Raw genomic sequence first — 26245 nt, 5'->3', positions numbered from 1 at the left:
GAACGAGAAGAGGAAATCCAAATACAATTAAGATTTCATGCAAGTTTCTAACAAATTGAGAAATACATACAGAAATCACAATAGCAGCAACAAGAGCAGTACATTTTAGGCATAATATTGCAATGGTTAAAATTTGTCAGAACTCAAGCCTCTCTTAATCTTGTAAAACCAAAGAAGAGATAGTTTATAAAATCATACTCTGGCAACAGATTACACAGATCTCTCCGTTCCACTGTAAGTACTTCTAAGTAATGTGCCCAAAAATTAAAGTAGCAGAAATATGTCGGGGAAAAAAGTCTTAAGCAGTTGATAATCACCTTGTTCAACAACATTGAAATTAAAGTTTTTCCATGCTAAGATTCAAGTACTAAATTTTTTACCAAGCATTTTTATCAAGAGCTAAATCTGTTCCATCCGTATATGGTTTTGAACCTGTAGATGCTTGGCAGCTAACACAGTTATGCAGTGAAATAGATTTGCCCAAAACTTAAAGTAAGCACACACTCCAATAGAAACATGGGGAAATAGATGGTAAAAAGTAGTTTACCACAACAAAACTTCTTTCCACAGGTTTGAATTTCCAAATTCAAAAGAAGGAAGAACCATTTATGTACCATTACTCAGGTTCTTTTTCAATAGAATAGGCCAATCTGAAACCAGTTACACAACCATGTAATGACAAAATGTACTTTCACATATATCCCACCTATTCCTTTGTAAGGTTGAAGATACTATATCAAGAGTTATCGCCAAGCCAGGACTTTGAAAACTCAGTAACTCTCTTTGAAAGAAAAGATACTGCATGAAATCCTACTGCTTGCTATAAGCAAAATGGCAGCCTAAGCTTCTGTAGCAGCCTTTCCTTGGCTTTAAGACCAGTGAGTTAAGAACTGCATTTACAGGTAGAACTTCACTTAACAGTCCCTCCACTTTTCCACAAAGCAAGTACTTTGGACAAAATCTGGAGCTGCTGTGTATACCTACAGTAGCCAACACAAGTAGAAGATCACAAAAGAGTTTGGATAAGAATCTAATCCATTTAGACAATCGGAGCAAAGACTGATTTCCTCCTGGACCTGTCCTCAGATACGACAGCCAGCACTAGAGATTTAGAGAAGGATGTTATCCTATTAAGATAACGCATTGCTCTTTCAACATCTAACCTGCAGAACCTGGTATCTACAGTTTATTAGTAATATTTAGGTAACAAAGCCAGTGAAATCCAAGATTAGAAAAACTATTTTCTAGTATTAACTGGAACAATATGTGGAACACTGTTACTTCACATATTTTGCACAAAGAATTAGAGTGGTGCACAAAATACTATGAATACACGGTTCCCACACACCCTTTGTAAATTCTCTAAACCAACAAGTTGATCCAACAGAACCTGAAGCAGCTCTGATCTCCTAAGTAGAGTGACTCTCTTTCTAGACAAATCGCAAAAAAATCAAAAAAAAAAAAAAAAAAAAAAATCAAAAAAAAAAAATCCACTTCAGTTAAATTCAATTGGGTATAATTGCAATAAGCCAGTCAAACCAATGCCAGGTATATAATCAGAGCTGTAACAATACCACTTTCTCATCTGAAAGAGAGGATGAAACATTGATACATAGGAAAATTTCAAAATTAACATTATCAACAGCAACATCAAATATACAGCTTCCCAAAAGGTTGACTATCTGGTAGTTCATTGTTTCAATATAGTAATCTTTCCAAATTTCTACTACTGTATTCCTAACAGAAAAACTTAGCATAATATCTAGACAGGACAAGGTCAAGAATAACTAAGGTATCAGTATGCTAGGGAAAGGCTTCCCCTCTGGCAAATTACCAGCATAATTGGAAAACTACATTCAGAATGTTCCAGGAAAGGCAAGATTGAAGACTATCATTAAAAGTCCAATGGTTTTATTCCTAGGCACTTTTTAGAAGTAACTGTGCTTTATGAAATTAACACCAAGTGAAGAATCCAGTGCAGATAAAACAGAATTAGCACTTTTCCATAAAATTTCCATAACTGCAGAGTAGCTGATGTCTAAACACAGATAAAGTTCTTCCCTTAGTACTCAAATACTCACACTGAACTACTTCTCCAAAAATTGCATTTCCAAAGGGAACCATGCACACAGTTATACCAACTGCTCACCCACATGTTCCCATGTTCTTCATACTTGACCTAATGGCCAGTTTCAATCAGCCAAATTTGAGAGAGAAGCAGTTGACTTGAGTCAGTTAAAATCAGTATCTAGATAGTGGAGAAATACCTGAATGAATATTTACTGAGGGAAAGGCCACAGTATAATACTTCATTTTCCATTTTGTTGGTCTGCTGAAAAATCAAGCTACTTAGAATCACAGAATTGTACTGGTTGGAAATGACCTTTAAAATCATTAAGTCCAACCCTTCACCTTGCACTGCCAAGTCCACCACTAAACCATGACCCTGAGCAACACATCTACATGTCTTTCAAATACCTTCAGGAACCACGACTCCACCACTTCCCTGGGCAGCCTGTACCAAAGCTTGGCAAACCTTTCAGTAGAAAAATTTTCCCTAATACCCAATCTAAACCTCACTGGCACAACTTGTTAGCCAGAGCGGAGGAGCAGCTGGGGGAAAGAAGAGGTAATCAGGTCATGAGGACGTATGCAGGGAAAGCTTGAGTCATCTGGTGCAGGAAGGTGTAAGTTCGTAAGACAATAATCTCTACAAAATAAAGCTCAGTTCAGCAGTCACTCTTCTAACAGCTATTGGTCACACCAACAATCCCAGAAAAAAATACCAACTACTAAAAACTTACTGTAGACATTATTAAAAGCATATAATTATAATAAGATGACGACAATATGAGTCATCAATGCTTTTGAGAATCTTGCAAAGCTTTCTCAGTAAAAAATTTCCTTCCCTGCTAACTAGGATGGCTAAGAATTTACAGATCTTTTATAAAGTTCACTAACCAAAGGCAACATATATTCTCTACCTGAAAAATACTTCAAGGCCAGTAACATCGTCTGAAAAAAACATCACAACTTTTTATAGCCCTCCATGACACAGATCCACTCCAAATAGCATTTCCCATTCATAGTGCAAATCATAATAGCTTGGAGGAGCAGTGCTGTTCATGTTTATATCTGTAGAATTTTCTCCCAATTGACTGCAAACAGAAAATTCAAATTAGACAAGATATAGATCAAATCCACTGAAATGGAGCTCCAAACTTCTCTTCCAAAAAGGAAGAATCGCAACCATTTTCATTGCAATTTCTGTTGTCTTATATTGATGATAAAAGATGAAATGATAGTAGGGAATTTAGAAAAAAACACAGAAAACTAGAAACACTTTTTCTTTGAATACTACTAGTGCCTTTATTCATACTGTAAGTCAGTATGAAAATATTAGTCCTCAAATATGTGCACAAAACTTGAAAGAAGAGTCTGATGCTGAGAATAAAGTAACATCAGCCTAACTTCTACACTGCTGTGTCTCTGTGAGCACAGAAGATAGCCTCAGGAAGAATAAACCAAAGCTCTACGTGCCAGTAATAAACATTCATGCCCAGCTCACATATCAGTAGAAACAACAAAACAACATTCTCACAGAAGGAATTAGTGTTTGAAAAATACTCTCATAAAGTAAATATTGCAGTCACTTTCTTTCCTCTTCTGACAGAAGCAAGAGCAAGAAAGAAGTTATCTGATCATAGACCAATTGCTTTAGGAGTCAAAGGAAGAAAAGTAACCATAATACAAAGGCAATACCATAAATAAAATAAATAAGTAAATAAAATCATATAATCCACAGCCATGGGAACTTTGGTAAGTAAATTCAGTTCAAAGCTACTGCTCCTTCATCTAGAAGTGTTTAGTAATCTGAGGATATCACTAAAGTCTCCTTCTAATGTGCTTTATGGCAAAAAAAAAAAAAAAAAAACCAACCCAAAAACCCCCTGAACACTGAAACTACTTATGAACAGCAACATCTGCCTCCATCACAGTTTAAGGAAGGTGTTGCTTCAGCATGGAATTCAATGCCAAAAAATACTACATTGCACGTCATTAGGGAAAAACATCTGTGTAACATACCATATTAAGTACAGCAATTTCCATTTGAAAATCTTGCATAAATGGTCCTGAACAATCTGTGATCCCCAGTTTTCCCACTATTGCTTTGTCCACCATGAAGAAATGTCTAGAGCTGTCAGTAAATCACTAAAATTACTAAATTCCCTTTTTTTAAACTTCTTTTTGACAGAAAAAAAAATTTAGAAACTTTTTATAATTCTTTTAATTCTTTAATTCTTTTAAATTTATTTTGACAAATACTTCATCAGATTTATCAACCTAATTACACTTTCATTTCCCAACTCCTGGCGATCTTAACTGTTCTGGAAAACACTCATGTACTCAGTGCCTATAAAATGATGCTTCCCTGAAATGGTTTGTATGCAGTATTTCATTGCTGTGTAATAAGTTTTGATAAAAATATACACATTTTTTAAAAAACCTACTTACACAGGGATGTTTTCAAAGGCATCTTCAAAATTTTCCTGCAAAAGAAAAAGAAAAAAACCTTTCAATCAAACATATACGTGTTTCTGAACTCTTTCTGTAACAGAGCGGAAAGTTACCATTACTAGATAACACTTAATTCTGCAATATACAGTAATAATCAGAATATTCACAGTCTTCTGGCTTTTTGTTATGCTTTCAGTGCAAACCATTACCCAAACAGATACATTTCCTATGGGCCTACTGCATAAGACTACAAATAAATGAAATTAAGGAGCTCTTCTTTTTCAGATTCCCAAAGTTCCATGTACCACAGACCTATGCCCCAGGATCTGCACAGCACATCTGATGTACACCAGATTCACTAGCTGGCTTGTATATCCACATATTAAGGAAAAAACCAAAATATTAATTGTTCTAAGCATAGAGCTGATAAGTAGGTTGGCCAGAGTACACGCAGTAAGTCTAGGATGCATTAAAGACAGAGTGCATACACACCCAGCTCACACATCATGAGCCATTATATGAACAGCTTGGTACAGACATCCAGAAGATGTCTACACATAGATTCAAAACTATTTCCACCTAGGTTGACGCCTCTAATTAAAATAAAGGAAGCGAAGTAGAAATGGTCAGAACAGTTCAGCTCAAGGGTCATCTGTTTCTCTATCCAGTTTCCAAAATGGGTTTGTATAAGCATGTAGCAGAGAGAACAGGTCAAGCATCCCTCCATCCTACATCCTTCTCTCCACTCCACAATATCCAGCCTCTGGCAAATCAGAAAATTCTAGGCCTTAATGGGGTTAGTTTATCTAGTGATTTTCAGGAGATCTCTGCTCCAAGTTTCAATTCAGTCTCCTCTTCATGCCATGTATACTTCTCATTACCTTAGTAAGGAATTGCACAAGCCTGCCACCCATTTCATTTGAAACAATAATTTCTACTTGAACCTGGCTCCTACTAACTTTGTTTAGGTCCCTAAGTTTTGAATTAAAAGATAGTGTAGAATCAATTCCTACTTGCTCTTTCTTTGACATAATTTTAAAACCTCTTATCTCATTCAAATCATTTCTTTTCCATGCCAAAAATTGCTACCTTACTCAGTCACTGCTCAAACAGAAACCATTTCCTATTTTTATCACCTTTTCTGCTCTTTCCATCAGCAGAACTGGAAGCACGATAGAACAGATTGTTCCAATTTTTAATGCATCCCAGCAATAACACTGACTTGCTGTGTAAAGGCATAATAAACTAATAAAATCCCAAACAGCATTCTCATCTCTGATGTAACCACTAACAACAAAAAATACAGTGCTTGCGTCTAGCTGTCAAAAAATGTTTTCAGACCAAAACCCACAAAAATAAAAGAAACAACTTAAGTACCTTGCTAAAACACCAACTGCAGTCTCAAGGCTGTCCACTCAATGACATGGAGGATAAGTGTTCTAAGTGTTTGCCTTAAACATGGTAAGATGAGACTGAAGCCAACATTCACAATACTTCAGAAGACAGACCTATGCTTCATGAAATTTGAATTTGCATTTCTGAGAAAAAAATGCAATTGACAAATATTCAGACATTGTAATGACGCATTAAGTACTGTTTTGTTTGCCACAGGACAAATTAAGCAATGTATTATGTGACTGTGATCCACCATCCAGAAAATGTTACTTATTTGAGAAGAAATCTCCTTTCAGAACTAAAAACAAGCTGAAGGCTTCTGTCATCCTTCACAGATAGAATATGCTACCAAGTCAGTTTTCAGTGCTGAGATTGCATGTTCTTTATTGCCTGCAGCTACCACTGACAAGGAGTAACATTAACATATCTAAAGAAATGTTACTACCAAATGCTTGCTTTCAAGATAAGTTTACCACCTGATTATACTAAAGTAGGTAGAACAAGAGCTACTGTGAAGACTACAGTAGTTAACTAAGAAGCAGCCAATAAATTAAGCCTGATCTGAAGAGAGCTGAGCAAAGAAAGCTGAACAGAAACCAAAAGGAACAAGCATACTGAATAGAAACCCTGTATCTATGTGCCACCCCGCAGACTGATAGAAGTCATAATTATCCTAATTAAAAGTGCTTCTCTGAACAGAAGCTCAAGCCACATCTAGACACAGAGGATAAATTTTTTAAAAATTAACAAAACACACTGGCAGCTTTTTGAGCACATCTCCATGTTTCCTATGAAGCAAACCAGCCAAGCAGAACTCCAGCTACTTTCAACTGTCAAAAACTTCTAAAGAACAGCAGCAACCACAAGTTTAAACCAAAATGTAAAAATGTGATGTGAACCTTTTGCCTGCTCTTCTGAACCTGAGAACAGCAGCTACATACAGGAAGGAAGCTAGAGATATCGTAAAACCATGGAATCCCATGTTGGAAGGGTTCTCAAGGTATCACCTGGTCCAACCTTTCTTGGCAAAAGTGCCACCTGGACAAGACAGTGCAGTACCCTCTTCAGCCAAATCCCAAGCGTCCAGTGTTGAGGAATCCTCCACTTCCCTGTGGATATTATTCTAAGGGCTGATTGTTCTCATTGATTGCATCCTTTTCTCAAGGCAGAATAAACCCAGCTTTCTCAGCCTTTCCTCACACAAGAGGCTTCCCAGTCCTTTCATCATCTTTGTGGCCCTTCTCTAAACCATCCCCACACCTTTTTTACATAGCAGAGACCAGAACTGAACACAATGTTCCAGGTGTGGCCTGAGAAGCAAAGAGTAGAGTGGGGTAATAACTTCTTTATCTCTGCTAGTCATGCCCTTGATGGCACAAGCTGCATTCCATTCATCACTGCCTTCATCCCTGCTGCAGTAGTGCTCTGCTCCACTCCACTCACACTGCACTTCTTGTCCATCAGGACCCCCATGTCCCTCTCCACAGAGATGATTTGCACTCTGTCTATCTAAGGGTCTCCTTTGCCTGGCTCCTACTCAGTTTTGTTCTCCGCTATTCATACTGATCAAATGGATGTCTAAACCTACAAGGAGAAGAACTACCTTGATATTCCCAACCCCACACACACACTCTGTTCCAAAGCACAGGGAATAACCACAGCCTCACTCAACAGATTTCTCAAGGGAGCTAAAAACATTGCTGAAGGCAATTATTTTTATATTAAAAAAAAAAAAAAAAAAAAAAAAAAGGAGGAAAAACACCACAGTTTTGCTCAAGTTCTCCTGTGCCTTCCCACTCCCATTACATGCAAAGCAGATTAGTAGAAGGCATTCAATTTGACATCTCCCACACAAGTTTGCAGCTGGCCCTACAGACTCCACTGATCCCACATATTAAAAAAAATAATATAAAAAGAAGAATAGCTGTTTTTTACTCCATTTCATGCCTATTACAGCAGAAAAGTTCTCTCATCCTAAAATGTAAGGCAAAACACTGCAATTGAGGAACCCAGAACAGCTCCTCCCAGATCAAGTTCTGGGATTCATCATGCTCCTAACCAAGATACGAAAGGTTTCAGAAGTACTCAGAACATGCTCTCTCTTCTCCGCTAGTCTGTTGAAATTTACTTTAGAAATTAGAAATTTAGAAATTAGACTTTATCCAAGGAATTGCTAGAATAGCCCAGAGCTACCACTACAGAATGCAGCATATGACTAAGATTTTGTTACTATAAACGGGTTAATAGGACACCAGTTGCAGGGGGACAGGGAGGAAGCCAGAAAAAACAAAACAAAACAAAACAAACCCAAAATCCAACCCAAAACCTCCATAAAATTTAGAACTAGAGAAGACATGACGCAGTTTGAAAAAAACATGTTTACTTGAGAATATTAAAAACATTTCTTGGTTGAAGAAACTGTAAACACACTCTGGACTTGATAAGCCCCTTTTTTTCTTTATTTACTTGCTAGATTGATGTAGTGTTGAAGAGGTATACAATGAAAGACATTATTTTAAGAATTAGCTGAGTAAACAAGAAGAAAAGTGGTTGTCCATTGGAGATCTTAATTAAATTGTTTCTAACAGAACTTCTCCAAGGCTTCTTTCTGTTCAACATGGTTTTTAATCAATTTACTCAAAACTAACAAAATTATTAAAAAATGTTCTGCCATAAAGCATTATGGAAAACAAATCAGAATAACAAAATACATTCCCTTTAAAGTGACTGGGCTCATTGAGTCAGTCAGTCTCAAATGAGGAGATGCAGATGTAAAAATTAAAGAGATCATAAACAGAGGTTCAAGCATTATAGCAAGCAACAATGCAAAGAAAGACTGAAAGACTGTAATTTTAATAGGAAATTAAATTCCAGTTCATGCTGTTAATGTGATCCTTAAATTAATCTGCAAGCAGCAGGAAGCAAAGTTTTAATATCCAACATCAAGAAGATGAAAACTGTAGAAGAGCTCAGTCCTCTCACATGTCACATGCTAATAAACATTTAAGATACCATCCCATATCACAGAATGGCTAGGTAACAGAAAAGATCCCATGAAAAGAGTGCAAGAGGTAGAATATGACCTACTGTAAGAGATACTTAATCAAACTTTTCAATTCACCAAATGCAGCAGAAGTAACTTCCTAATCCCTAGCTCACAAAAATAAACTCTCAGCAACAAAATCTACACCAGGCTTTAGTTACTTGTAAAAATTAGTTTTCATCATGCCTTATTTTTCCTGCATCAAGTTCATATTTTGCAGGCAGGGTGCTAACTAATGGAGCACACCAGTGGGAATAAGCACTGATACTGTCTCCAAATTAGGAGTCTGAGAAGCACACATTACAGTTCATCTAAGCACAAATTACTGGCTTCGACATCAGCCAAGTGCCATAAAACTGATGGCTTTTGTTACACAAGGAGCACTTACCTGCAGTTCTGACATTACTCCATGGAGAAATCATTCAAACCAACTCATACACTATAACTTGAACCAGTGATGCTTTTACACTATCCAGTTTACTGTTTACAGACACTAAGGGACACATAGATTCCTTTTTAAGTCGTTTCTGAATACTGCTCTTTCCCAACAAAAGTATATGAAGTTTCCCTATAACATATCATCCTCACAGACTGAAAGCACTTGAACTCGTTGTTTTATCCAGCCATCATCTTCCCCTCAAACCACTCTACTGAAACAAATATCAGAAATTACTACTTCACCAAAAAAGTGATGGAGAAGAACAACAGTACAGGCTCACTAGTCTAAAGTTACAGAAGTTTAGCTAGTAATACTTGTCAGTAAAAAAAAAAAACCATACAGCTACAGAAACTTTTTTCTGATTCATCTGCTGTAAAAGAAGTAGGGTAACATCTGCTGATGTTATGGTAGGGTAACCCGGCTGATTCTGTGTGATTCTGTGTGATCTACACATATCTACAAACTTCAGGTATAATCTGCACAAACTAAAAAAAGTAATTCCGAGAATTTGACTTATGAAGCATAATCTGTGATGGACACCTCTTCTGCGTACTAACAATCGGATGACTGTGTCATGTAAGGACAGAATTCAACTGTTGCTTAAACAGGCAATGGCATGAGAAAATATTACTTAGGACTGCAAATTTTCCCAGGTGTTAAAAGACAAAGTAATTCCTAGTGTTGCAACAGGACCCAGAAGCAAATGTGTCAGTTATCTTGAGCTAATTCTCCAAGTATTGATGTAGAGAACTTGTCTTTTGATGAGCCAAATTACATTCAATTTATTTGCATGTCAGCAATATAGATTCTTCCTAGTATTTATTCAGAAGTGAGAGTACTTTGCCCTATGAAGAGCTTAAAAATCTCAGCTCTTTAGCTATCACTTTTTGAGACCTACTGCAGTAATTCCTTACAGAAACAAGCAGTCCACTTAACAAACTATCAGGAAAGCAAACCTTGGAATTAAATTACATCTTAATGCTTATTGTCAAAAGGAACTGAACACAAGAGAGAAAAAGCTTTTTCAAGGTTGTCTCGGCAGAAAAACACTTAAGGGTGAAAGGAGGAGGGGACATCCCAAATCTTTCTTCTCTGTCACCTACACCCACTTTATTTGCCACTGTGTCACAACGACTTGTAGCCTAGGAAAAGAAACTAGTGGAAAACATCCAATTCAGAGGGGAAGGACATGATCTAGCTATTACAAAAGAGGAAAATAATTTCCTCTTCCCTGAGACTGAAATAGCTTTGAGGCAGCAAGAACTGAAATGAAATTCCGTTCTACTCAGTACAAGGGATTTTGATACAAAAACTAAAAAACAAAATTGATTTCTCTAAAGGAAAATGACGCACATATTTTTGTGTTGATACTTTATTTCAAACTTACTGGCTTGAACTATAAATATAACCCATCTACTTTTTAAAATTTGTTCTCAGGAATATTTGCATATAATAGCAGTATTTTTCCAGAGATCTGAGTGAACTCATTGGTGGCTGTTCTGGATGAACTCTGTTTTGCTAAGTGTTTTCCACTGCAGATGAATAACCCTCAGCTATCAGAAGCCAATGCTCAAATCCAGTATCCTGGACTTACTTACTCAATCTCAGCTATGTACAACAGCATGCCACAATCAAGATCTTAACCAATGTGGATGATTTGACTAGGGGCCAGACGCAAACATTTAAAAAAACCCATACTCCCAGAAAGAAAACAAGGTAGAACCCAGTTTTACAGTAATTTGGTTGTCTAAAGGGCTGCTGAACAGTTAGCAATCCAAACAAAGTTTAATGTCATTTAGCTGAATAATTACATCAGTGCCACCAAGAAAAAAAGTTTCTCCATTGCTTTCTGGAAAGCTGTGACCTTTTGATACAGCTGGTCACCCCAAAATTAGCAGAAGACATGCAAATTGAGCCTTAACAAATCCACCCTCCATTTTTTACAGAGAATAGATGTCTGTAATGAAAGATTACATAATTAATTGCCATAATTAATTGCAATTAATCAATACGTTTTAAAAAACAGACAATTTCTACTGTGCCTTCATCTGCATTCAAGCCCAACAATTTTTAAACAACCTATGAGCCTAGCTGTATAAAATAGGGCAGGACTGAGAATGAACATCAACCAAAAGAATGACATTCAGCAATGTCAGTCTAGGGGACAGACGAGCTACACGCCAGAGCAACAAAATGAAGGCTTTCCTGAAACTGCTCTTAAAGACAGGGCACAGCTCAGTAAGCTGACATCAGTCTCCCTTGTTCAGAACACAACTGGCTGAGCTTGTGCTATTTTAAACAACACTTCTCTCTGTGACCGAAAAAACAGAAATAAGCAGATTTAAGCTACACACTCAGCAAGGAAAGGATCACAATATTCTTCATTTTAACTGACAGGCAAATGGCTCCTGTCAACAGTTATTCATGTTCAGATTCTTATCCAAGATTTTGTACATAAAAGCAAGAGTACAGTTTTCAGTTGCAGTTGGCTGCATACCACACAGGCTTCTCCTACTGTTTACACTGGCACCTTCCTGCTATTTGACCTGCATTTGTTAGTTTGACCTGTAGTTGTTTTTGCACAAAGCACTTCTAAGAGGAAGAGGAATAAAGATTTTCTCTTCATTTTTAAATTAGCTGGCCATCTCTCCTGTCTATCTTGCACATATTGCCTCAGATTTAATTTTTTTTTTGTAGCAGACATGCGAGAACTTTATGGCAAGCTCAATAAAGTTTTTACAAAAGCTTCAGTGTCATCACTCAATCATTTCACAGAAATTTCATTAAAAAAACCATCAAAGTCGTAAGCAACTTTAGTATGGTATTTATTTCATCTATGAAGTTGCTAGGACTCTTTCTAGACCTACTTTTTCATAAACAGTAAGTACTAGTCATGTCTGTATTTTCCAGGACAGTGAACATAGCATGGATGAGTTACTGCTGTTGAAAGACAAATCTGGTAAAGACATTCCAGCTTCCAGCAATACATATTTAGCAAACTTACACCAGCTTCAATATAGATTATTCAGTTAATTATTTCTTTCATCTACTACAGGAGGTAAAGACACAATGAGAGGTTCCGGAGAAACAAGCAGAAGGTGCCTCCAGACACTAACTGAATGTAAGGTGTTCGGGTAGAGGCATCAAAGTGTTCACTCTCTTAACTTGCTAGAATCCATCCAAGGCATGAGAAACTTCAAAGTCACTAACTGCTTTGTGACTCAAGTCAAGAAGCTTGGTCTTTATCAATTCTGGCAAAGTTAATTATTCACAGCTAGTGACATTTCACCCATCGTAGTTCAGAACCAGCCATCTATCAGTAAGTTTAACTTTCTGTAACTGGCTTACCTTCACAGAAGCCACAGTACCGACTAAACAAAGAATCAGTGGACAGTTTGCTGCTAAAAAAATGTTATTGCTTCAAGAGATTTGACCCTACTGCCTCCAGAGGCAAGATGCCCTCTTGCACTCATTTGCACCAACATAACCAACCTAATAAAGTCTCAGTTGCAAGGAAGAGAATAGAACACCACAGGTGATGGATGCATTTGACAAGCACCACACAATAACATATCTGTGCTCTTTTTGAAGCTGAAGACTCCTGATTCTTCCTCCACTAGGGTATATCTGTTCATCAGCCTCAACTAGCCTTTCCACCTTCATTCCCATATTTCAAAGTTCCTGATGAGGCAAAACCTGACAGTTTTCATCTAGGCTGCTTTATACAGTATGTTACAGTAGGACACTTAAAATAAATCACAGAATTGTCACCACTAGAAAACACCTCTAAGATCACCACATTCTACCACCAACCCAGAAAAAAAGACCATGCCCACTAAAGCAAGTCCTTAAGTGCCACATCTACAGTTTTTTTTAATACTTCCAGGGATGGTAACTCCACCACCTCCCTGAACAGCCCATTCCAATGCCTGACTACTCTATTCAAACAAATCAAACAAATACTTTTTAGTGGGAGTGCTGTTTGCTGCAACTGAGCTGAGCTGCTGACCTCACTGATCAACACCAGAGACAGAAAAAAACAAACCAAAACAAAACAACCAACCAGTACTCAGGAACAGGGTGCTAAAGAATTAGGTAGTAAAGCATTAAGAACTACCTAATGCTGAGAAGGTTTATTAATCAAGACAATTTCACCAGTCAAAATATGTGTCAGGAGAGAGAAGACTAGACCTAAACTTCAAGAAATGCAGAAATGTGAATATTTCTTGATAGGCAAGGCTTACTCTTCTAATAAACCACATGGGACATCAAAATGCCACTACAAACTGTATTTAAAAAAAAAAATTCTGATTTTGCAAATTCCATGAATCAACTTGAGTGCTACTCTGAATTGAAGACCATCTTTCCAAAATTCTTAGCTGTCATAAAGAATTGGGCACCAATTTTCTCTCAATCCTGTGCTTAGAAGAGAAACAAATGCCATCACTTTTAACAGGTGAAAGAACATCAGCTTATATTCCAATGGCAAAATGCTTGCTGCTATGGCTATAGGCTTTCAAAATCATCTAATATAATTTTTTTCAAGACAACTGGTGTCTTATTTACTGTGAGGAATTTCATAGCTCATAAAGGGACACTTTTTAAAGATCTCATTTAAATGCAGCTTCATGCATCACACTTCCAGACTTTCTCACCTTATAAAACACATTAATGTGTTAATGTTACTTTTCTAAATAAACACAAACAAGCAAACAAAAGCACACATAGATTAGTCCAACCAGGAAAATAAGAACTGCTGAAGTCACTGTAAAAAAAAAGAAGTCTATGATCAGCATAAGGGAGTCTTGTTTTTAGAGCGTTCACATACTTCAGACAGGTTCTATTACTGTTGCTGATATCTGGCACAATTGGAAGCAGTTTAAAGGACATGACTCAAATAATTTCTTATACAGTCAAAAGCATCTCTTCTTATGAATTACAGTTCCCTTGGAGGGGTACTTCTACCACATTTCTAAATGCTCAACAATTAGAGTGCAATCAAGAATACTAAGAAAGTCTGATCACAGAGGCACCACCTTAGAACTGTTGATATTAAGACCCCTCGAAGGTGATCCCATCCTGGGGAACAAACATTTTTACCCGTTGCCAGCTTTGCCTGTAACTAATAAAAAAATATGAAAGAGACATTAATATAAGCATCTTACATATTAACTTTACTCCTGTCTTCCTCAGGTTAAATATCCTCTTGACTACACATCTGGTTACTCATTTGTACAGAATGCAACAGCAGTTGCTGCATATTTAGCACCACAAGGTTCTATTTTGTTGTGAAAAGTAATTTAAGTGATTTTTTCTTAACTGGTTCATTTCCTTTAAAAGAACAACAGTAATTCCATCCATGCTATTTAAAAATAATGTTCTCATTACAGAATTTGAAAGCCTCTATGGATATCTTCAGATCCACCAGCAGTATGAACTGTAATAACAAAAGAGCAGAGCTCTAAAAGCCAACATTGTCCATAGTTAGAAGTGTCTTTAATAGAGGATTAAAGCAATTACATTCATCCAGAGCATAATTTGTTCCCCCAGTGCAAAACAGAGACAGGTCACCTTCCACCTCTGCTAGAAACAATCAATCAGATTTTTATCATTAATAGAAAAGCATCCTCTTAAGGACATAGCAAACTAACTCAATTGCTAGCATAATATAAATTATTTATTAGCTGATTTACGCACATGTTTGTTGTCTTTACATAAGAAGGAAAGCAAGACAAACACCAAGCACAGAAACAGAGCATCACATTCAAACCAAGTGTCACAGATTAGACTAAGCAGAATCAGATCTTAACGAGGCAATAAGCTCAAGTGCTAGTTTTTCCTAGGCTACTGACAGGAAGGCACAAACAGAACACATTCTCACCTTGTTATGAGGATAAACCTTACAAAACCAACCAAACAAAAAAAGCCAACAAGAAACAAAACAAAAAGCAAACAAAAAAAACCCCACAAGTAACACGAAGCTTCACATTTCCTTAACACCATGTAAGAATTAACCTGTTAATGTCCCCCTTAACTTTTGTCAACATGTCAAGTGTCTTTGGCTTTCCTTCCAGTCGAGACTCATTTATTTTAATTCTTCATCCCATCTATCCCCAAGCAGAGCATGTTATTTCCTCAAGCACTGCAGTCAGCTGCAGGACCCAGAAAAGAGACACTGAACAGACTACACAGGTGCACTGAATGCAGCACACGTTTCCCCAGGCAGTAGTCATACCATTTACTTAAGTACTTAAGCTTGTCAAAAAGGTGCAGTTCTGCACACACACACATACATCACCCCAGGCACACTTGCAGTTACAGCTTACTGCTGTCATGAGGAATACAAAACCTTCACAAGTTCTAGCTGGGATGTAGTAACAAGGACAGAGTAAATATACACATGCCACCAGATTCGCCACTGCTGACCAAAGGGTCACTTTACCAAAAAATGTAAAGCTATAGTATGTCAGTGCCTCTTGGCAACTGCTCATGCACACACACTCCCTCCTCCTCCTCCTCCTCCTCCTCCTCCTGAAAGGTTTACAGCCCCCTTTTGGTGCTTTGCACTGCATACTCACATGAAATCAGAGCATTGCCCCCGCTACACGAAGCCCAGGCTGCAGCAAGTGTCCGGTGAACTCTGTGACTCAGACTCTGGGAATCCCACATGATCTCAGGGTCCAATCTAAAGCACTGACCTTCTGCACATCACTTCCTCCCGTCAGCACCGAGAGACACAAAACCTGAAGAGCCAAACCCCTTACACAAGGTGCAGAGTACCTATCTTTTACCTATTGAAGAAGTGTAAGCCAGACAAGCACCCCAGGCTCCTGGGGAACTATTTATGTCACAGCTGACCTCTGCCTATTGCTGCTCATCGCTGTATCCATTTTCACTCTATCCCACGGTCATTATGTACTAAAAAGTTCAAATAATCTGCAGAGGCAGCTGTTAAATTTTTTGGAATCTCACAACTTTAATTACTTTCTCAAGCCACAACAAAAAAAACACTTCCTAAAGCGCAAGACTTCAAACTAAAAATGACAAAATTAAGACAAATCTCTGCAAGTATTAAAATGAAAGGTCAGTAGTTTCCACAATTCACCTACATAATCTAAAAAGAATAGCTGCTACTTGTAAGGTGTGCTCTACACAGACACAAAACCCATGTGAAGTTTACCTTCCCAGCATGAAACTGCGTGCTTTATTACCCCTACAGTACAGACCAAACCTAAAACAAACACAAAAGACCAAACACAAAACTTCATGTTTGACTTCAGGCAAGGACAAGAGGATTGTGTGCCAGAGACAGCTGAGAAGACAGCTCTGAAGACAAGCACCTCTACATCAAAAGGTGTAGCCTCAGCTATAACCCTGTATTCCACTGGTCCTTGTAATAAAAGCAACACACACACCAAGAAAGTTATGTGGGCTAAGAAAGTTATGTGGGCTAAAACCCACATAAAATTAACAACACTGGAAAAGTCAGCTCTTTCAGGGATGTTAGGTGGGTTCCTTTCTCTGCTCAACTGGAGAGACACAAGAACACTTGACAATACTTATTTCTTATCCCCATGCTCTTTTTTTTACTACTATTTCACTTGCACCAGTGCAATTACCCTTGATGACACACCTGTAAACTGAATGACCTGGCTGATTCAACATGAAATCCCAAAGCCAAGCCAACACAGACATAAAGCTGCAGTCTCTTCAGTAACTACCTGCCTACTTTTACCTATAGACAAGAACCTCCTCCCCTTCTCTCAGGCACTCACTACTAAAAGCTGCAAGCTGGGGTTTTTTACTGCTCCAATGAACAAATTCACAGGAGCTAATTCAGAAAGCAGTTAGGAGTCCTCCAAAGCGAAACCCTGAAACTCAAAAGCGTGAATTCCAGAGGGATCCTCCTAGCTAGGACCAGATTGGTGACATTGGTGTGAATCTGTTTGTTTCCAGTTCACAAAAAAATACCAAGTTGGGACAATTTGCATTTACTTTGCACTTCCACTCTGAACATATCGCCTAACTCAAATGGAAGATAAAAATTCCACCATTAAAGAAGTGAAATGGACTTATAAACAGCCCACTATAATTTTTTTTCACTTGGACCTTAACATTCCTTTGCTGTTCACTTACTCGGAAACATTCGTTCTGAAACCTAGCTACACAACTTGTGTCATCCGTTCTATTCAGTATGGCTTGAATTTCCATAGTTTACATTTATGAGTAGCTACAGCACTTTGGCAAAGTTTTAGACTAACCATTCCCTCTTCCAGAAGTGACTGGCCATGATTTACCCTGTATTTTCCACTGACAAAGGGAACTATAGCCATATATAGCTGTTTAATCCAAATTACATTAAAAGACACAGACACTGATCTGCTGCTGAATCTCTCTTTCCCAAGGTTTTAAAGAGACTTTCCTTAAGCTCAAGTAGAACAAAGCTTAACACAACCAGCTACTTCAGTGGTGTCAAGTAGCAGTACACAGGCAGATATGTTTAACTGGATTTTCCAGAGTTACACATGTTTTTCATGCTGAGATTCTCCATCTGGACAAGGCACAGATTTAGCTATTCCTTAATACTACATCTAAGACATTGAGCCTTAACTTAAAGTTCTTCTCTAGTCAAAGCCACACAAATTTAGCTAAACTCCTTTGTCTCCAAAGTTTAGTTCCTAATACAAAGAATACAATAATTAGCATGATTAATATGTGATAAATATATGCTATATGACCTCTAGAGTAGAGCAGCCATATAAGAGCAAATTACTATATTAATGTCTCTTTTAAAAATTAAAATATTAAAAATGTAATTTGCTCCAGCCCTTGAAGCTTTCTAAGTCTGCAAAACCAGAAAGAAAAAAATAACACACAACAGAGAGCAAGTTTAGTTAGCTGCCCTACTGAATTAGGTATCAGCAGTCTTAAGGGAGATAATCAAGATAAAACATCTTTTTCCTAGTCGACATTTCATGGTAAAAATAAAAGCCAGTGTGACATATTCCACCTTTATAGTCACATCGTCCACAATTAAAGCTAATAGGAGTATTTTTCATTACTTCTGGCCACCTACTACTAGTTACAGTCAAGCATTACTATTCATGTACTAAACACTACACTTCTTCAAACAACCAGTACTGCCCACAGGTTCCAGACACAGAAATTACTGTCTTCAGAAAGCGGTTTCCTCCAAACCCCATCTCTGTTTTGATGACAGACTGTCCTTGTACACCCTCCTGTAAGAGAATATCTGGAGAGCAAGTGTATGCATGATGCTGGCTCTTGGAGATGAGAAGAAATCAAAGGAGTAATGAACACCCAAACTACTGGCTTGCAAAGGTTATGTACTACTCTTATTGCACAGTGAATGCATGACAGAAGTGGAATAAAACATGATGTAATCACCACATCATAACAAAAAATATCACTGCTACTATCTGAGGTATTAGATCACCTTGCTATTCTATGTGGTAACGCAGAATTGCTTCCTTACTTCAGAGTACAAACACAAGCAGGTCTTCACGTGCTTGACAAGAAGATCTTGATTTTAGCACCTATGTTTGGACATAATTCACAGGTCTGTGATATTTACTATCAACTTGGGTGAAATGCTTTTTTTAAAACTGAGATGGCTCAAAAAAGCTGAAGAAGCAGTCACACACAAATTCTCATATTTCTCATCCTCTAAGCAGATACCAGACCACCTATGGCACAAGGGTCTTAGACCTGTGCTGCTGCTGATGTGTGTTCTAGTTAGAGCCTATACATGTCCACCTCTAAAAGCTGATTCTGAGATCTTTAGGTGCAAGTCTTTGCTTTCTTTTCAAAATGAAAGCAGTGACACAACATTTCTGCTCCCTCAGGTGAAATCTAAAAGAAACCGCATATGTGAAAATCACTGCCCACTAGATGGATGTGGTGGTAGGCTGTGCTCCTGCCAGTCTGTCACCAACATTTATGACCTTATTGCCACCTTCCACACTGGTAACAAAGAGGAGAAAAGCCCCATTAATTTGAAACTCTCCTTTCTATTGCAGGTTCTTTTGCTTAGGTAATACATAGCAGACTGACTTAACAAGAAAGAAGGCATAAGATCATACATGCTTGCCACCTACTCACATGTTGAGTCATCCTGGTCCATGCTGCTATGTAATGCATGGTCTGCCAAGCTGCAATTAAATTTTTTCTCTTTCAACAAGCAATCTCCTTGCCAAAAAGGAGCCCAATAAGAATCTTTATTCAAGCCATGTCATTGATCTTGAGTAGTCCCAATAAGCCCACCACGTCTGAAGGATTTTCCAAGGATACTGGCACCAAAATATAAACAAAGGAAGTACACACATTTGCAGAAACAAGCATGATTCCACAAAGTCACCATTCTCACACAGATATACTGGACCTCTAAGAAGCAGTTTATCCCCCTTTAAGTTTATAGATGAAGTATAACTGTCTTCCCACATGGTGGATAGCAAGCTTTTAGATGCTATTACCAAGACAGCTGTACCTGTAAGGACCACAACTTCCCCTGCTCAACGTCTTCATTTTAAGATATCAGCTGTTGCTTTTCCACACTATGATACACAAAAAAACCCCAAAACCTTAAGAGAAAAGCTGACTCTTCCTTTATGTTCTGCTTTGTTCCCCCTGTATATAAAATCACTATCATACTGCTAAAAAACAACAAAACCAACACAGAAAACACCACATAGAAAAGAGAAGACAAATTGTAACAGACAAACAAATTCACTTCTGGCGTACTTAGTTCTCCCCAAAGTTTAACTGTTAGTTCTGCCTCCAAAAGGCATTTCATGCTTTCCACAGTAATCCCACCTTTTCTCTTATCCCCTGTATCTTTTATCCCTCACTCTGAGGAGGAACAGCACACTGATTAACAAAGTAAGCATTAAATAAGAAAGTTTAATTGGAACATGATGTACATTTACTTTTCCCCTCTTGGAAACCAAGATTTAAGCCACAGGTTTTCTTATCCATCTGGCTTTCCAACTGGGTCATGGTCAACCAAGGGGCTCAAATAGATGAATGAAGCAAGCCCTATGAGCCAAATAAGAAATGCAAAAATGTGAACAATTACTCATCTCGGAGCTATATAGGTAATATGAAATTAAGAGTACACATCCTTACCTTGAATAGGTGGTCACAAGGAAAAATAAAACCTATAAACAGGTACACCCACGGCTAAAACAAAGTTTTATTTAAAATAAAGAACCTTGAAAGCAGAGACAAACCCAATTTTATTTAATATGGAAGAAATTACTAGTCACACTTAGTTTGCCTGCAGTCCTCTTCTCATCTGTGCTGATGGAATAGCTTGCCCCTCACCTTAGATGTAAGTGTCCTTCAAGAGGAGGAAAGACCAGAACAAGAAAAACAGATTAGCTATGTGCCAGAGCACAAGCCTTTGCAGTAAGCTGACAAGAAGCATTGCTTCTGTTGAGCAAGACCTACTTTCCCAAAGTAGACAAAAACATATAAACTAAATTATGATGTTTTAAAAGTAATCATCCTTCATGAGAGGAAGTGCCCTGACTACTTCCCTTCACAACTCTATATTCACAATATGTTCTTCACTTTTTAGGGTGAAAAAGGTGCTGCAGTGGCATATTTCCAACGTTTTAAAATCTCTGGGGCTGCACAGCTACCACCATTTCACATCATGGAGACTTTTTTACCAGACTGAACTACCCAACATAACTGCTGAGGAGTGCTCAGCAGAAACTCCAGAGAGAGAATAGCCAGCACTGCATGGTTCTACAATTTATTTTAAAGGCGAGTATTATACCAAGTTCCTGATGGAAAGAAGCACACAGCTAAGTTCTTTGATCACAACTGCATCAGCTGCTGCAGCAGTGGATGAAAAGCTTGAGAACTTAGAGAGAGTACTAACCAGTACTAAACAGCTTTTGTGTTCAAGACAATGCTGGTTTCATTTTGAAATTAGCTCTAAAGATAAACTGCTCAGGGTGATAAAGCCAGCCTATACAGTGTTTGTCCCTACACAAGCAGTTCAAAAGAGTACAGCAGGCCTCATCAGACCCTCATTACCTAAATTTTCCTTAATTGGTTAGTTTAGAGCTGAGGCACAGATTAGTGAATTGGCCAAGCTGTCCTTAATATAAGCCTTAAAGTTAACCACAGCAAGGGCACCAAATCAGTTTCAGATCTGCATATAATCCTTGGTCTGACTGTGGCCAAACAAGGCACTTTTTTAGCATCTAGATACTTCTTGATGATGATCCTTTCTGTCTGGCCACCACCCTCACATGCACAAAAGGACAAGGTTAGGTTTGTGGGTTTTTTAATGGATAGGGAATCCCCAAGTAACCAATTAAGCTGGCTTTAACACTTTGAAAAACCAGGGCAGCACAGAGTGAACTTAATGGGAAGCAGATCTGGCCCACTATTTTAAGTAATCTTTAGGCAGTGGAGGGGGGAGGAGAAGGCTTAAAGTTTTTCTTGACGCCTCTGTAGTAGCTATTTTGCCAGTTAAAGTTAAGCATATCTGCCCCAGATTGCAATCTGTTCTGAAAGACTCCTAGCATGAATACTCAGTAGGTGAATTCAGTGTCATATAACAATTAAGAGCCAATGGCATATCAAGTTCTGAGTTCACAACTGGGCATACCACAGGTAAGCACTTTCACTCTGATCACCTGGCATCCAGGAAACTGCTTCCTCGTAGAGGATGACCCCATGCACACCCAGGACACAACACTGCACAGAAAAATGACAACTTGAATAACCATTTGTTTTCCCAGGTGAGCATATCCATAACATTATCTCTTTAATACAGCCTCTCAGCCTTAAGTCTCCAAGTCCTTTTAGTGTTGTTTTAGGTTTTTTTTTTTCCCTGAGGGAGAAAAGAATCTAAAAACCACACACACACACACACACAAAAAAAAAAACAAAAAACAATGGGCATCTATGGTTGTATTAGCTGGGGAAAAAATATGAAAAGCTTATTTACATTTCATACCACTTCCTCGTTGTGCCCTCTGGCAAGCCAAAGCTCCAAGACAATGAAGCAAAACTCAAGAAAGAAATTAAGAAATTAATAAATAAAAAGGAAAAACAATTCTTTTTTCATCAGGGAGTACAGCAGTGGGCATCTTACCTGCTATCTTAAGCTTGGACTTAAGAAGCAGGGTTCTTCCTAGTCAATATTCTGTTAAGCAGGAAACAATTTCAAAGTTTAACTTAATACACTGTTCACCAAAGCTTCAGGGATTAAGTGGCAGTTACCTGCAGAGCAGAATTTTACACTAAAAGCTATGTTAATATACTACTACGCATGTACACTTCAATCAGGAAGCAGCAGTTCCCATCTGCTGTGTTCCACGTCAACGATGTTATTCAAATGCATGCAGCTCTGAAGAGCAAAACTAATAGCAATGTTATCCTGCAAGCTGAGCCCATCATCCAGTGTGCAATAAGCTGATCAACACAGAGTCGAAATATTTGCTTTAATATCCATTTCTGTGCAGAAAAGGGAGCCACGTGGTATTCCACAAAGCCAGCTCAGCTTCTCGGAATGCAAGTGCTGCTTTTTTACGCTGAAATGTGAAAAAAAACTTTATTGCTAATGATATTCTGTCCCTTGAATACATGATCAGTTAACTAGTTGTTTGCTTTCATTTAAAGTGACAGTGCTTAAAAATTTCACTATGCATGCTCAAAGAACAGAGGGCTTTTTCCTTAGCAGGATTCCTTCTGGCCTATGGGTGCGTATTTCAGTATACTAATAGTACTTTAATATACCGATGACATGCTAATATGGTAAACCCAATGTTTTCTACATAGTACTAAAGGATATAACCCAGATAAGATGTAGAGAGTACTCCCTTCCATCCCTTTAATTTGTTTTGCAGGCCTGTCTCCAGGATGGGCTGTCCATTATTTGGGACATGTGTTTCTCCAATTCATGCTGTTTCAATGTTAGGCAAGCTTTTCCATTAAAAAAAAGAAAAAAAAAAAAAAAAAAAAAGAAAAGAAAAAAAGCCAAGACACTTACAAAAAACTGTCTCATGCATAAAGTGATGAAATCATGTAGCTTATTAGTAAAGAGTGTGGTGAACCTGTAGGTAAAAGCAGACTTCAATGGTCTAGACAAGTTCTGTTACAGAAGCAGTGACCAGAGCACCATCTGCCCTCTCTTCCTGAACTCTAGGATCTCACCAAGAAAAGTCCAAGCACTTGTTCCATTACCAATTCTTGGTTTATTTCAGACTGCAGAGAATCAGGAATTAGTCTCTAAAAACAGTGGAGAGGTCTTTCAGCTGGAGAAAATTTCACACTTTTTGCACGCTCAAATAAAAGGCTCAAATAAAAGCCTCTTCGAAGTCCACCTTTTGATTATTTTACATGGCAGCTTCTTTTCCTTTTGCTTTGTTAGCACTGATACTTATCAGCAAATTCAGTGAAGAATATTCTTCCCTATTGTTCACACAGGGCAGTTGGGCTACAGCTAAGCTGCTAAGTACCTGTTTTAACAATTACAAATTATGACTACGTGCTTACTAAGCACAACTAGAGTTTGTTAATAACTTGTTCTCACAGGTAGTACTCCTTATATCAGAAACAACACAGCTCTGCAGAGATCACTCTGCAATTTTTCAGTGATTCAGTCCAGTATACAATGAGATGTAAGCATTTCACATCCTCTCCAAACTATAACCTTAGTAAATTGCAGGTTTCATAGCCTGCTCCAAAATAGACATATTTCCCCACCTTCCAAAAAAAGGAAAAGAACAAACTGGAGTTTACCATCTCTTCAAGAACGGCATCTGCAACTGCCAAATACAAAACACAAATATTCACCAGAACTACAGAGCATCTGATATCCTACATACACATCTGTCAATTGCCCCGTTGTATGAAACACTGCCTCACCTCAAAAATGTTCCAGTTCCGCACCTGTCTTCAGCATTCATTCTAGTAACGCTAAAGAAAAACAACAAAAAAACCACACAAAGAAAAAAAAGCCCAGCACACAACGATTATATAATCGTATGATTCATATGTTTTCTTCAGCAAAGTTCGGCCAGAGGCATCCCTTACCAATCTTTTTGAAGAAGACACTTAATGTACAAAACGCTAAAATAATTCAGTTTAGACTATAGTTCAGAAATCCACTCAGTATTCCCGTGTGTGCATGCCAGGACTGCTATCTCCTGTGTTTAAAAGCACCCTCCTCCTAACACTGCCTCAGTTTTGTAGCACCCTTCTCAAAAGCTAGTCTGGGAGATCCCTCACTATCACCTCCTGCGAGATGCTGCCGATGAATCCCGCTATTGCGTTTTTCCTGGACTGAGAGGAAACAGAGACAATCTCAAAGTTCAGGCGATCATTTCCAGGCATTTGTGTCTGGGCTGCCGCAAGGACCTTGAACAAAACGACGGGGAGATGATAAACTCCAGTGTCACACATCTTTCATCAACCACAGTTCCGCCCGACTGCACTTCCCAGGCACAAAACCCGCCCCGCCCGCCTGCGGAAGCCTCCGCATACACGGGGCTCACGCAGGAGGCACCGACATCCCCCCGGGACACCGCGGCTTTCCGTGCCACCCGTCGCTGCCACCCAGCCAAACCCACCGCGCAGCTGCGCCCTAAGTCCTGCCGCGCAGCGCTGCTGCCTGCACACCTGCCGCGCGCCGCCCTGGCCCTGCGCGGGAGATGCGCGGGAGATGCGCCCTTGCCAGCCCGCCCGCCACCGGGAGGAACGGGCACCGGAGAGGCGTCGCGGCAAATGCAAACTCGCAGGGAGCAGCGGAGGAGCGCGGAGCTGACGCAGAGATAAGGCTAAAGGAAAACAAAAAATTAGTAATTAAAAAAAACCACCAAAAAACCAAACAAAAAACCCAAACAAAAAAAATTCTCAAAAAATTATAAAAACAAACTAAACGAAAAGCGGACGGCGATGAGTGCGGGAAGGGGCTGCCCGCGACCCCGCCATCAGGACAACTTTCCGCAACTCTCAGCGGTTTTTCGCACCGCCGGTGACCGGGCCCGACCCGGCAGAGCGGCAGTCCGTCCGTCCCTCCGTCCCTCCGTCCGCCGGCCCGCCCGGCCCCATCGCGGGGCAGGTGGCAGACTGAGATGCCCAGGGAACCGGGCCGCCGCCCTCGCCGCCGTGCCGGCAGGGGACGACCGACCGCTGCCCGCACCCCCGGAGACTTCTCGCCACCTCCCTCCGGTTACCTCCTCGCCGCCGCCGCACTCCTCCGTGCCGTTTCCTACGCTCGCCATGTTCCCGCTGCGCTGCTCGCCGCGCCGGGATGACTGCTGCTGCCGAGCCCCGTCCCGCTCCCTACTGCCCGGCCACGGTCCCCGCCCCCAGCACTTCCCGGCCGCCCCCTCTCGGCGGGGCCCGGCCCGGCCCGGCCCGGCCTCGCCGCCTGTCCCCCCCCTCAACCCCCCCGCCGCCCCTTGCCACCTCCCGCCCGGTCCGTGCGGGGCCGCTCTCGCCGCCGCCTCCTCCCCGCCCCGGCCACCTCACAACTCCGGCCGCCGCGCCCCCTCATTTGCATGGCAGCCCCCGCCCCCCCGGTCGCGCCCTTTCGCTCACGCCGCGCCCCGGTAGCCGGTCGGCCCTTGGCGCCCGTCACTGCCGATTCCCACCGCTGCCTCCGTGCTGGGGCTGCCCGGCCGTGCCCCTGGCAGCGTCGCGGCCCCTGGGACTGGTGGGTGGGTGCGGTTGGGCGGCTCGGCCTTTGGGGCAAGCGGAGCGTCGTCCCAAACTCACGACGAGGCCTTCTTCCCGCCGCCCCTGTAACCACCTGCACCGGACACGGTGCAGCGAAGCTGCCTCCAGGTCCTTCCTGCGTCCCC

At 39.8% G+C, this 26245-nt stretch overlaps 1 protein-coding gene across 3 annotated transcripts in view; it reads right to left on the bottom strand.

Moving 5' to 3' along the window:
- The window catches only part of TTC39B (tetratricopeptide repeat domain 39B), a 78626-nt gene extending 52909 nt beyond the window's left edge, over positions 1 to 25717 (bottom strand). For 2 of the 3 annotated variants that reach the window (XM_030466735.1, XM_030466737.1), the window contains exons 1-2: positions 25616 to 25717; positions 4516 to 4550 (exon numbers count right to left, since the gene is read on the bottom strand). In XM_030466735.1, coding sequence (XP_030322595.1) covers positions 4516 to 4550; positions 25616 to 25663 — 83 coding nt within the window. In that variant the 5' untranslated portion in view covers positions 25664 to 25717. Of the gene's footprint in view, positions 1 to 4515; positions 4551 to 15973; positions 16030 to 25615 lie in introns of those variants that run through there. The other variant, XM_030466738.1, reaches the window with a different exon arrangement.
- Between the last annotated feature and the right edge of the window lie 528 nt (positions 25718 to 26245).

Source organism: Calypte anna, chromosome Z (assembly GCF_003957555.1).
Source record: "Calypte anna isolate BGI_N300 chromosome Z, bCalAnn1_v1.p, whole genome shotgun sequence".
In the NCBI taxonomy this organism is placed as follows: Eukaryota; Metazoa; Chordata; class Aves; order Apodiformes; family Trochilidae; genus Calypte; species Calypte anna.
Note: the sequence above shows the minus strand (reverse complement) of the source record. Positions and strands in the feature narration are given on the sequence as shown.